This window comes from Pelobates fuscus, chromosome 4 (assembly GCF_036172605.1).
Source record: "Pelobates fuscus isolate aPelFus1 chromosome 4, aPelFus1.pri, whole genome shotgun sequence".
Lineage (NCBI taxonomy): Eukaryota > Metazoa > Chordata > Amphibia > Anura > Pelobatidae > Pelobates > Pelobates fuscus.
Window position 1 is genome coordinate 77,364,177 of NC_086320.1, and position 13,967 is coordinate 77,378,143.

The 13,967-nt window shown below is 43.5% G+C and overlaps 1 protein-coding gene across 1 annotated transcript in view; it reads right to left on the minus strand.

The window, feature by feature from the left end:
- The window catches only part of PI15 (peptidase inhibitor 15), a 29,374-nt gene extending 26,328 nt beyond the window's left edge, over positions 1–3,046 (minus strand). Inside the window, exons 1-2 of the mRNA XM_063450374.1 lie at positions 2,836–3,046; positions 2,061–2,396 (exon numbers count right to left, since the gene is read on the minus strand). Of these exons, the coding sequence (XP_063306444.1) occupies positions 2,061–2,333 (273 nt within the window). The 5' untranslated portion in view covers positions 2,334–2,396; positions 2,836–3,046. The remainder of the gene's footprint in view (positions 1–2,060; positions 2,397–2,835) is intronic.
- Between the last annotated feature and the right edge of the window lie 10,921 nt (positions 3,047–13,967).

Consider the following 13,967-nt stretch of genomic DNA (forward strand, 5'->3'; position numbering starts at 1 on the left):
TTGCAAAGTTACATATATACATACACACACACACATACAATCATCTTAGGAAACTGTTTATATATGTGTCTTGGAAAACCGCTTGGTTTTCTAAGAATTGTGGCTAAGCACATTCAATATTATGATTCATAGTATAAATTGATTGCATTCCCCATGTATTATTACTTACAATGTGGCCTAGAATATGCTAGGTTGGCTAGACTTTGTTTTGAATCCAAGAGGCTGATAAAAAAAAAAAAAAGGAAATATTGTAGAATCTGAGCCAATGCAACTCTTCAGCCTACATTTTATTAGTAGTATGTAAAGAGGAGTGACTACCTTAGCTGACCCTGAACTACATTCGAAATATTAACCCATGGTTTGCACCGTTAACTATTTTCTGTATAAAGCACAATAGCCTTGTCTTCAAATATATATGACCGACAATAATCGAAAAATGATAATTAAGTGACAATGTTCTTTTTGAGTAAAAAAAATAATCTTCAGTTTGGAGGTTTCGTAATCTCACATTAGTGCATCCTTTGATCCCCTAAACTCCCCCCCCCCCCCCACTACTACAGCCCCTAACTTCCCAGTCCCTCCATCCTGGATGCCTGAATGGCTGTTACTAATTTATAAGAACTACACAGCTAGAGAGGCAGGGCTAATCATTTTTTTGCAGGTTCATTCACTAAGCCTAGAATTCTGGTGAGATTGGGGCATTGGAGGTGGCAGGCAATTTGGCAGGATGCATGTGCAAACTTAATATGCCCCGACCCACAGGGTGACAGTTACATATTTAGAATAATTACTGATGAATTTCAGTCTTCCTGGTCGCACACATTATTTGTTAGGTAGGCCCATAGCACATCGCTTTGAAATGCATGCATCTCTTTACTTGTTCATGTGTTAATTATGACATTCCTGAACTTGTTTAATTCAAGAATACATTTGGTACATTTGTGCTAAGGTGCATAGTAAAACACTAAAACAGTTAAATGGACACTATAGTCACCAGAACAACTACAGCTTAATGTAGTTGTTCTGGTGAGTATAATGATGCCCTGCAGGCTTTTTGTTGTAAACATTGTCCACCTCCAGTGTCCACTCTTCAGATGGTTACTAAAGATGCTTCCTGGGGCAGTGCTGCATTGTGTGCAGCATTGACGTTCAGTGTCTCCATCCTCTGCATGCAGACACTGAACTTTCATCATAGAGATGCATTGATTCAATGCATTTCTATAAAGGAAATGCTGATTGGCCAGGTGGTGTCTGGATCCACCCCATGTCCACCTCTTTGACTGAGATCATCATAATTGACCATCTCAGCCAATCACTCCTGATGATGTCAGCCAAGGAGGCAGATCAGGGGCAGAGCCAGCACCATCAGACTTAAGTAAAGGTAAGATTTTACTATATTTATGGGGGGAAGAGGGGGGAGGCAGGGTGGCTAGATAATGTTTCAAACACTATAGGGTCAAGAATACAGGTTTGTGTTCCTGACCCTATAGTGTTCCTTTAAATGGGGACTTCATAAAAAGAACATACATCAAGAAGAAATGGGCAATTTGGCAGCTTTTTTTATTGGTGGCATTTTGATATAACTGTGAGGGTAGTTTTATGTCAAGCTATACTTTAATCACCAAATAGAAAAGAGATTAAAGTTCGGGGTTTGTGAGGCATTCAGGCTAGGAAATTGAGGTAAGAGATAGAGGCTTCAAAATAAAGGTACATGTTATACTCCATGATGTTTGAAACAGTTGATCTTCTGTTTACATCAGGCATAAACAAAGTATGTATTGGTTCTACCCTGAGACTTGGGGAGTGGAAATATGAGCATTCCAAGTTATGTGAATGTGCCACATATACACAGATTATTAACACTAATATAACCTCAGTATTTGCTTTCGAGCATTATGATACTATTCATTTTGTCCCATGTTCCCCATGTAACCTATTATACTTAAATAAAACAGAAACACACATTTACAGATACATCTTTCCTAACAATATATTTTTTTTTAAAGATTGATTTAAATAAAACCTACTGGGCAGCATTCTACCTATGTCCAATAACTCACCATGTACTCCATGTTTGATGCAGGTGGGAAGACTTTACTCCTGACTTGGTTGTGGTACTCAAGGATAGCAATCATGTCATTTTGAGAAATAAAGCGCTTCCTTCTGGACTTCGTGATATTTGCAGAGTCCAACTGAGCACTTACATCTGGCTTGGATGTGGTGTAATTTCTGGCTGATGATGCTAAGTCTGTAGGATTCGGTAATACTAGACCACATGTTTCACAAAGAAGGGAAAACAGAACTGCAATGGTGATAGAAAGGTTTTCTAGCATGTTTGGAGAAACAGTATACAGACTTTTACAATGATTGCTTTAAAACAAATGGTTTCCTGGAATCTGGGGGAAAGAAAAAAGGAAAGAAAAAAAAAAAGAAAAAGAAAAGAAAAACACAAGTAAATGGTAAACTGTAATTTTCATTTCCAGGAATTGCTAAACAAGACATACTGTCTCAAACTGTCATAAAAGTTTCTCAATTATTTGTTTAAATTCCAGAATGAAAGAACTTATTACAAATCTAGTATGATACAGATAAGAATATAACACAGCTATATATGTTATACCACTTTTAAAACAATGATCATTTATTTAAAAAAAAAAATGTAAACGCCATAATTTAAAAATAAAATACTGTTTAGCTGATACATACTAATGCATCAATTGCTTTAATTTTTAAATTGCTGTTTTATATAATTTCACTTTAATTCAATAATATATATTTTTTTATAAATTACTGCTTTACAAAATATACATTAATTATTTTCCTTATTTTCCTTACCTGGGTTGTGATAATGCTTGAAATAGTTAAAATAGACAGCAATATTATGCCGTGTGTAGCCTTGTAAAGGGGAAGTTATATCCAGTCATATATTCAGTGAAAGCAATACTATGAGAGCTTAGAACTTCTGGCTGCAGGGTTTGCTAAGTGATAACAGCTTTTATATAGTACAGCTTGGATTCTGGAGAACGGGCTGTCTCACTAGAAGTGCATTGCCTGTAAAACACACAGAGGAGGGGTTAAATGCCATGTACAGTGATTGGGTGGCATCCATTCAGGGAGGGTGGTGAAAAAAATGAAATACATTATCCACATTGCACACACACATTTATACAACAATAAAATAAACAGTAAGGCAAATTTGCAATGCTTACCACATGCAATGCTTTAATAGCTGTGGTCATCTAGTTGCCTCTTAAAACTGACTTTGACTCTTATTTTTGAATAGATATTTTTTTTTTCCAATGCAGATTTGCAATCGTCATTTAAAGAGTTATTACACACCATAAAGGCTGTTTTAGATCAATGTTATATACAATGATATATATATATATTACATAGATTGTTTATATATAACAGTATATTTTAGCAGACTTGACCACTTGCAAAGATTCTTTTTTACACATTCATAGCATCTCTCCTTTGGTTAGGTTAGTGAGCACTTCTCCTTTGCCGAGATAATCCATCCACCTCACAGGTGTGGCATATCAAGATGCTGATTAGACAGCATGATTATTGCAAAGGTGTGCCTTAGGCTGGCCACAATAAAAGGCCACTCTAAAATGTGCAGTTTTATCACACAGCACAATGCCACAGATGTCACAAGTTTTGAGGGAGCGTGCAATTGGCAAGCTGACTTCAGAAATGTCCACCAAAGCCGTTGCCTGTGAATTGACTGTTCATTTCTCTAACATAAGCCGTCTCCAAAGGCGTTTCAGAGAATTTGGCAGTACATTCAACCGGCCTCACAACCGCAGACCCAGGGGAGGGCTGGCAGCCTTAGGCCTGGGGGGCAAAACCAGTCAAGTGGCCCATTGCACCACCAAATCAGTTCACCATCCATGCCCACCTTTTCCTGGTTTTATAACGGATATTGATGTTATGCTAATCAGTAGCTCTTTGCCATACCCGCTCCTTCACGGCTCTGACTTTCAATGTTCTCAGAGCACAGGCTGAGAATCTCTGAGCCTGTGCTCTGACTCACTAACTGAGCGCCGGAACCACGAGGGAGAGGATATGATCTGACTGCACCTACTGCTGGTGCGCATCAGTGGACCACCAGCGAATCGTTTAAATTAAATATGCTGGTGTACCCAACTTGTGAGATGTGTTGGCCGCCGGGTGCCTCTGTTGTCATGGCACCCTGCGTGACCGCACAGCTTGCCCACCCCAACGGCTGGCCCTGCTGACACACACTGATGTTACTACTTAGACATCCCTCAATATTAATACAGACATCAGAGTAAACACCAATAAACTGTGGAAACAGAGATGATCCCCCCAAATTTATAAAGGTTTGCTTAGAGGATTTATTGTAAGATCAAATCATGCCTCCTCCTCTCTCTCCCCCATGCGCTGCTCTGTAGGCTGGGAGGAAGTGAAGAGTCCAGCCAAGTACCTCCACATCCAGCATTTTCACTTCCAAGATCACCTGAGACCAGCCACCGGGACAACTGCTGCAACAATCGGTTTGCATAACCAAAAAATGTCTGCACAAACTATCAAAAAACGTCTCAGGGAAGCTCATCTGCATGCTTGTCATCCTCATCAGGGTCTCGACCTGACTGCAGTTCGTCATCGTAACCGACTTGAGTGGGCAAATGCTCACATTCGATGGTGTTTAGAGATGTGTTCTCTACATGGATGAATCCTGTTTTCACTGTACAGGGCAGATGGCAGACAGTGTGTTTGTCGGTGAACGGTTTGCTGATGTCAACGTGTGCATCGAGTGGCTCATGGTGGCGGTGGTGTTATGGTATGGGCAGGCATATGTTATGGACAACGAACACAGGTAAATTTTATTGATGGCATTTTGAATGCACAGAGATACTGTGACGAGATCTTGTTGTTTATCCACGACCATCACCTCATGTTGCAGCATGATAATGCATGGCCCATGTTGCAAGGATCTATACACATACTCACTGGACATGTCACCCATTGAGCATGTTTGGAATGCTCTGGATCTGCGTATATGACAGTGTGTTCAATGTCCTGCCAATATCCAACAAGTTCGCACAGCCATTGAAGAGGAGTGGACCAACACTCCACAGGCCACAATCAACAACCTAATCAACTCTATGCGAAGGAGATGTGTTGCACTGCGTGAGGCAAATGGATACTGACTTGTTTTCGGACCCCCCCCCCCAACCCCCCCCTGGACTCCCCCAATACAGTAAAACTGTACATTTTAGAGTGGCCTTTTATTGTGGCCAGCCTAGGGCACACCTGTGCAATAATCATGCTGTCTAATCAGTATCTTGATTTGCAACACCTGTGAGATGGATGGATTATCTCGGCAAAGGAGAAGTGCTCACTAACACAGCTTTAGACAGGATTTGTGAACAATATTTGAGAGAAATAGGCCTTTTGTGTACATAGAAAAAGTCTTAGATCTTTGAGTTCAGCTCATGTAAAATGGGGGCAAAAACAAAAGTATTGTGTTTATAATTTTGTTCAGTCTACAATTATAAATCTATTTTACTGCTTCTTTTTTCTCTCTATTGGTCACTTCTCACTTGATTTGTTAACAAAATCAACATTTAGTGACTCAATCAGCTTTCTCCCATCAACCATCTTTTTTTTAGTGACATGGGCAGAGCTCTGAATCAAATTAATATGTTGTCTATTGCAAGTCATTTCTTGGTGCCGGGGAAATATGGAATTTGGACCATTGTCCAATTGACCCAAATTCAGATGAATTGCTTCAATCCTCTTAATATTATTTGAACCATATTCCCTCTATATGTTGCTTGCTTATCTTCTCCAATCCCCCTATCACCTTCTTTTTCTTCTTGTGTCACTTGCCCACTCAGTCTAACCCATCCTACCACCACTTTCCTCCAACCCCATGGAAATTTAACGCTCCTCTCCAGGTTGCTGATGCACTTAATCAACTCATTCCCCATGTATTTTGCAAACTTCTTTCTTCCTCCATGTTATTTGCACACTATTCCCAATTCATATGTAACTTGCAAACTCCTTTCCAACCACAGGTAACTTACACACCCCTCTACATCTCAAAATCACTTGCCTTCTACATTCATGCCCCTTGCACTTGACTTCCTTCACGCTTCCTATGTCTTTTGCTCTGCTTTCATTCACAGTTACATTTTCTGCTCCCCTCCCTCAGTAACCAGTAATCATACTTTACCTTGCCATTGACTAGACTGCAGCATGCATGTGCACACTTTATGTATGTGATATCAGCATGGGGATAAACCATGTGATCTGATGTAACTTTAATGGTTCCATCATATGCACGAAACATCTATTTACAGAACCTGGATTGGTGGAGATCCTCACCTAGTGCCTCTATAAGAGGTTCATATGTGACTTGTATCCATTGGCATGGACCTATTTTCTATTTGTGATCAGGTTAGCCTGGAGAGCAGTTGTCAGCCCTGTTGAAATTTTGAAATCTGAACTATCAGAAAAAAATATATATGAACATAGAAAATGATCCTTTCAACAGAAAAAAATAAATACAAATATTTGGTCTCCATCCCCAGAGAACAGCATGCATCCCACCATTGGCGGTTTAGCTGGAGATGGCTTGCAGGGGCTGTGGATTACTAGTATGCAACCTTTGCAAGTCCTCCCCCTTTAACCAGCACAAGCATTCAGTCTGTACCAGGAACATTTCCAGTTAGAGGCTTCTCATTGAGAAGCCTCTGATTTTTAAGCATGCATGGGTCTCAAACAGGGCCGGCGCTACCTGTTAGACGGACTAGGCAGCTGCCTAGGGTGCCCCTTGGGAAGGGGCGCCGCCAGGAGCGCCGGCCCCCCTGATGCTGCAGCCACCCGAGCGCTCTGCAGAGAGCCTCAGGCGGCTGCAGCCTTGCCAGGGCTGGTGCGTCCATGACGGTGCAGCGCCTGGGAGCAGCATGAGGAGAGGGACTGACAGGAGGGAAGCGCTCAGCGCTCCCTCCTGTCACTCTCTCACTGTAGCGTGGCCGAGCCCTGTATGGTCCGCGGGTACAGGGAGCATCTGTCTCCTGTACCCGGCCAGACTAAAAGGAAGTGAACACTCAGTGTTCACTTCCTTTTAGTCTGTCCGGATACAGGAAACAAAAGCTCCCTGTACCCTCCCTGTATTGTGAAGGGGGGGGGGGTTAATTGACAGGGAGGGGGGAATTGAAAGGGGGGGAAATAAAGTGACAGGGAGGGTGGGGGGATAAATTGAAAGGGTGGGGGGATAAATTGAAAGGGAGGGGGATACATTGAAAGGGAGGGGGGAATTGAAAGGGAGGGGGGGAATTGAAAGGGAGGGGGGAATAAATTGACAGGGATGGTGGGGGGATAAATTTAAAGGAAGGGGGGATACATTGAAAGGGGGAGGGGATTGAAAGGGAGGGGGGAATAAATTGACAGTGAGGGTGGGGGATAAATTGAAAGGGATGGGGGGATAAATTGAAAGAGAGGGGGGATGAAATTAAAAGGGGGGAGGATAAATTGACAGGGAGGGGAATTGATGGGGGGAGGAAGGGAGAATAAGAGTGGGGAGGGGAGACGAGAGTGACAACGGGGGAGAAGAGAGTGACAAGGGAGGGGGGAGAAGAGAGGGACAAGGGAGGGGGGAGAAGAGAGTGACAAAGGAGGGGGGAGAAGAGAGTGACAAGAGAGGGAGAGGGGGGAGAAGAGAGTGACAAGGGAGGGGGGAGAGATTGACACCCATCACACACACACACAATGCACCCCTTACACACAGAAAAACACACAATGCATTACACACACAGACACACAAACACACAAGCAATGCATCCCTTACACACACAGAAACACACAATGCATTCCTTACACACACTCAATGCACCCCTTACACAGACTCAATGCACCCCTTACAGACACACACACTGCATCCCGTACATACACAGAAACACACCTTGCAGCCCTTACACATACAAACACAGATTCACACAATGCATTCCTTACACATATCAGGACATCCCCTACACACTCCACCCCCTGTGAACAAACTCATTGGTGGAACATGAAGGTGGACCCTGGGACACAGACCTTGAGCGGTGTAAAGGACCCCCAAAAAATGGAGCTGCTTCCCGTTCTCCCAGAACATTGATTTTTGTGACCACAGTTACAAACAGTCTCCAGAGAGCCTGTTCTACACCAGACCAGTGGAGCCAGACTGCAGCCAGAGCCCATCACCATCCTCATCTGATTGTAAGTAGGCAATCTAGCATATTATTCGTGGCACTTATCTCTAATTTACCTCACATTAAAGAAACACTATAGTCCCCAGAACCACTGCAGCTTAATGTAGTGGTTCTGGTGTCTATAGCCTGTCCCTGCAGGCCTTTTAATGTAAACACGGCGGCACTGGAGCACTGGCGTTAGTTAACATGGCAGATCATATGGGTGGGGCATTGTGATGTCACATGGGGGGGGGCAAACTTTAATTTTGCCTAGGGCGGCAAAATTCCTTGCACCGGCCCTGGTCTCAAATATTAAAGCTTCTCATTGAGATTGCTGGGCAAGTCAGGGAATCCAAATATTAGCAGACCAATGTTGTTCTGTGGAGTTTACCGAAGCAAAAATATTCTCCCAGGTTGTCTTGACAGCCAGGCAATCATTGCTGCAATTTATTTTTAAAAAAGTGCCGATTGCAAATAGGATATGCTCATTTTAACTGCAATTTATAAGCGTGCCAATTTATGACGCATAAGCCTTTCAGTTAATTGAGGTTCTTTATGTGAGGACTGTTCCTTTAATCACACAACTATGGCTCATTGGAGCTACTAGTGTACAACCCAGACATCTGTTAAATAGTGTGAACAATGTTTGGATTTTGCTGTCAGAGTGAACCCATATGCCAAAGCATGGTGTTGCCTCTTTTGGACCTTTGTAAATAGATCCAACAATAAATGCACCTGATTTGACTGATTTGACTGATGTTGGGGATTGTATACATGTCTTCTTGAGCCATTGCCTTTAATGTGATCAGAACAAGTACCAAATTGGACTTGGCCTGAAGCTGCTTGACATGTAATGTAACTGGTCATCCAAAAGATGTTCAATTGCCATTAAGGTATTGGCTCATTGCTTCTTAATCCAAGAATGACTGCCCTTCTGGAGTCGAGAAGGATTTTTGTTGCAAAATTGGAAAGCACTTCTGTGGCGAAAGTGACCTCGCCACTGGTTTTTGGAGGGGCCTGTTTGCCAGCCTCCTGCCCTGCGACTATGGCCCTGGGATGTATTGCCCTTCTAGGAACTGATTTGGGCATATTGTATTTTATTATGCTGCTGCTGGCCCTTTAAGAACCATCTGGGGACATACTGTGGAGTTACTGGGTGGCCACCATTTCATGTATCAGAGCACATGGTGAGAACAAGGGATGAAGCACATGGTGAGAACAATGGATGGCGGGTTATTGCATGTTTTGGGGTCCCTGTGATATGTTTTATAATACTGTATTTCTCTGCCTGTGATAATTATATTAACCATTGTGTTCAGTAATCATATCACAGGCAGAGGGGAGGATTTTGTGTGGGAGTGTCTGTGTGTATTGTCTGTGTGATTGGTTGTATTTCAAAACTCTGTGGGCAGTACTATGTTTGTAGAATGTGAATAAAAGAGGCTGTATGTGCCAGTACAGGCAGTTCTACTTCACCTTCAATTTGGAGTGCCGTCTCTTATTGGGGGAATCTTCTACAAGGGATTGCTATGCTCTGCATATTCCCTTGCTAAATCACTACCAAGCTCTTGTAAGAGTATGTTCCTGTCCTGCTCTCTGAAGGAGTCCACGGTGGTTATGGTGTCGGCTGGAGTGCTTGGAGCCTTCAGGAAGCGCTAGGAGCATCCTTCAACGGAGGTACCCAGTCTGGGTGCCAGGTGATCCGTTACAACTTCAAACTATCTTTTTTGTCTTCTTTTTTTTAATCCCAAAAACAAATGTGAGGCATAACTTGATGGATGCAAATCTCTTTCAGGCTCTGTATTTGTATTGTGAGTCTTAAAGAAAAGGTAACTATATATTGTTAACACTGGTAGTTACCGGGACAGTAGTTTTGTTCCAACTCTAAATTCTAAGGTGTCTAATATCTAGTAGTAATTTCTTTTTTTTATTTGGTAGTTGTTCTAAATGCAAATTAAGGGACTATTTGTTTCATCTAGTAACCATTTTGTCTTAAGACTTTGCAAATCTTTCCAGTTCATAAGGCCTCCCAAATACGACAGCCATCAATGACTGATACTAACATTTTCTCTTGTAATACGCAATTGAAGAGCATATAAATATAGTTTGCATATGCAGGTGATTAAATGCACATGAGAGGGATGATCCGGGTGATGTCAGCTGTCTCCCAGGACCTTTATTAGATATCTGCTTTTTATTCTATTGCGTGCAAGAGAGAAGATGACTACGTCAAGATCGATAATTCTACTGATGGTAGTATTAATTAATTAATTGAAATATTTTTCTGGTATTTTGTTTTGTTCATTCATGCCACTTGCAGGGGCGGACTGACAGGTCGGGCAGATCGGTCACTGACCGAGGGCTCGAGTCAGTCAGGGGCCCGGCAGCACAGCCATGCTTCTGCTGTGGAGATCAGAGATCAGATCAAAGATCTCCACAGCAGAAGGAAGTTAAAGAAAGTGCTGTAAGAAGGTTGCAGGGGCCCATAATGAGTCGAAGGGCCCCTGCAACCCATCAATCTGCTAATACCTCCCCCCCATCATTCAGTGAGAGACCTGGCAGCATACCTCTCACTGCCACTCTGCCAGGTCTCCTCTCTCTCTCTCTCTCTCTCTCCCTGCTCAGTGCTCCGTGTGAGGATGGGAGGGGGGCAGGAAGTGACATCACCCGCTGCTTCCCTCTCACACGGAGCACTCACAGCATGGATAGAGGGTGAGAAGAGGAGCCTGGCCTGACAAGTGCTGCTTCAGGAGATGGAGGGAGAAAACATCAGATTTTACATGTAAGCTGGCCCACACTGTCCCCCCCATACACACACTGCCCCCCATACACACACTGCCCCCCCATACACACACTGCCCCCCCATACACACAATGACCCCCCCATACACACACTGACCCCACCCATACACACACTGCCCCCCCATACACACACTGCCCCCCATACACACACTGCCCCCCATACACACACTGCCCCCCATACACACACTGCCCCCCCATACACACACTGCCCCCCATGCACACACTGCCCCCCCATACACACACTGACCACCCATACACACACTGCCCCCCCATACACACACTGCCCCCCATACACACACTGCCCCCCCCCACACACACACTGCCCCCCCATACACACACACCCCCCATACACACACTGCCACCCATACACACACTGCCCCCCCATACACACACTGCCCCCATACACACACTGCCCCCCCATACACACACTGCCCCCCATACACACACTGCCCCCCCATACACACACTGCCCCCCCATACACACACTGCCCCCCATACACACGCCCCCCCATACACACACTGCCCCCCATACACACACTGCCCCCCCATACACACACTGCCCACCCATATACATATACTGCCCAACCATATATACACACACTTCCCCCCATACACACACTGCCCCCACATACACACACTGCCCCCACATACTCACACTGCCCCCACATACTCACACTGCCCCCATATACACACACTGCCCCCCCATACACACACTGCCCCCCCATACACACACTGCCCCCCCATACACACACTGCCCCCCCATACACATACACTGTCCCCCATACACATACACTGCCCCCCATACACATACACTGCCCCCCCATACACATACACTGCCCCCATACACATACACTGCCCCCCATACACATACACTGCCCACCCATATACACACACTGCCCACCCATATATATATATATATATATATATATATATATATATATATATATACTGCCCACCCATATACATACACTGCCCACCCATATACATATACACTGCCCACCCATATATATATATATATATATATATATATACACTGCCCACCCATATATATATATATATATATATATATCCCAAAAAGAGAGGAGAGCACTCCAGAGGACTTGTTTAAAGCAATTTATTCCGTGAAGAAAATCGTGAAGAAAATCAACGTTTCGACCCGCAGGTCTTTATCAAGATACAAAATCAAGTACAACCGTGTCTTTATATACCCTAAAAGATTAAGGAGTGATTACTTACCCTGAATGTGTTGTGCACCCGAAAGCCATGTGTGCTCGATGAGCTGTGATTGCCAAACCCGCATTGGCGATCCCGTCGGTGTGTAGTGACGTCACCAATAGTGCGACGGCGCGGAAAAGGGACGTGAGCGTGCGTCTAGGTAGCCCAAGGAGTCAAGTGTGGGCAAAAGCTTCCGTGATGTGTGTGAAGTGCGAAAATTATGCCAGTTAAAGATATATGGGAAGAGAATGTTCATTAATAAAGACAAATATTAGATTGGGCATGTAATGTACAAATAGACATACTAATCCTGCAGATTGGTTCATACAGTGTTGAACAGCGCAATGAGTGTGTGTGTTACGTACAAGACGAGAATCGATGAGAGTATTAGTCAAAAGGGGCAAGTGCAAGAAGACAGAGGACCCAGGATGCAGGGAGTGTCAAAGGATGGGAAGGGCAGGGGATATGTGGCAAGAAGTGGTGAAACATGAAAACATAAAAACATAGACACAAAACGTGAGCAAATCAATGTATACATGAACGGATCTATACAGAGAGGTCCTAAAGTGTTTAGCGATGTAAATAAGAGTGTGTAAAGAACTGGAAGGGTGGTGAAGTGACGTGTGGAGAGATGTAATGCAGCTAGTAGTGGCGAGCTGGGAGCCAAGTGCTGGGTGTGGAGTTAAAGGAGTAGTAGTGAGCTAAATAGGAGAAAAAGTGACAAGACAGGAAATCCCATATGGCGTCTAGTGAGCTGAATTAAATGCAATATCCAAGTGAATATATGGGGATGTATATAGATGGAACAAGCAGGATCCTGCGCTACAGAACGAGCGTGTGACAATGCCCAACCTACTAATAGACAATATTGTGTAGAAGAGAGGCAAATGTATGAACAGGACATAGAGAGTAAACAATAGACATCGAAATAAAGAAAATGAAAAATATAAAATGAGAGATATCTAGCATCTGGTTATAAAGGGATGCTGGGATTACGGGTAATCAATATCACAAAAAAAGGGAAGTGATCAATATACAGACAATATATGAGTAAATGGACAAATAAAAAATAAATAAAAATAAGAATAGAATAAAATAAAATAAGGATAGACATCAATGTACAAATGTGTACAAAAATACCATGAACGGCCATGATGGAGACTTATCAATGCCAAGCTGACATGATAGTGTCCAAGTTTTTAGACACATATCCAGATGTGCAAAAAAAATTCATTCAAAAACTTGAAAAAGTTCAAAAACGTAAGGAGGCTCAACGAGTGTCCAAGAAAGCATGGAGGGAGATGTATTCATTAAGTCCCCTCGGATGTACGGTGTCAAGCGTCTTGGTCCAGTATGCCTCCCGTTGGAGCAGGATCCTAGATCGGTCACCCCCCCTGGACAGAGGGGGGATGTGGTCAATGGCTATAAATTTGAGAGTGGGTAGACGGTGGTTCATCTCTAGGAAGTGTTTGGCCACCGGTTTCTCTGTTTTATTGTCCCTGAATGCAGTCATAATGGCTGACCGGTGTCCCCGCATTCTGTCTCTAAGCGTAAGATCGTTTTTTCCCACGTAGTATAGTCCACAAGGGCAGGATATTAGATAGACTACGTGGGTGGTGAGACAGGTAATGTGGTGTTTAATGGGATAGCGCTTCCCTGAGTGTGGATGAGCAAACGAGGAACCTGTGAGCATATGTCCACAGGTGACACAATTGGTGCATTTAAAGCAACCAGTTTTGCTGTGG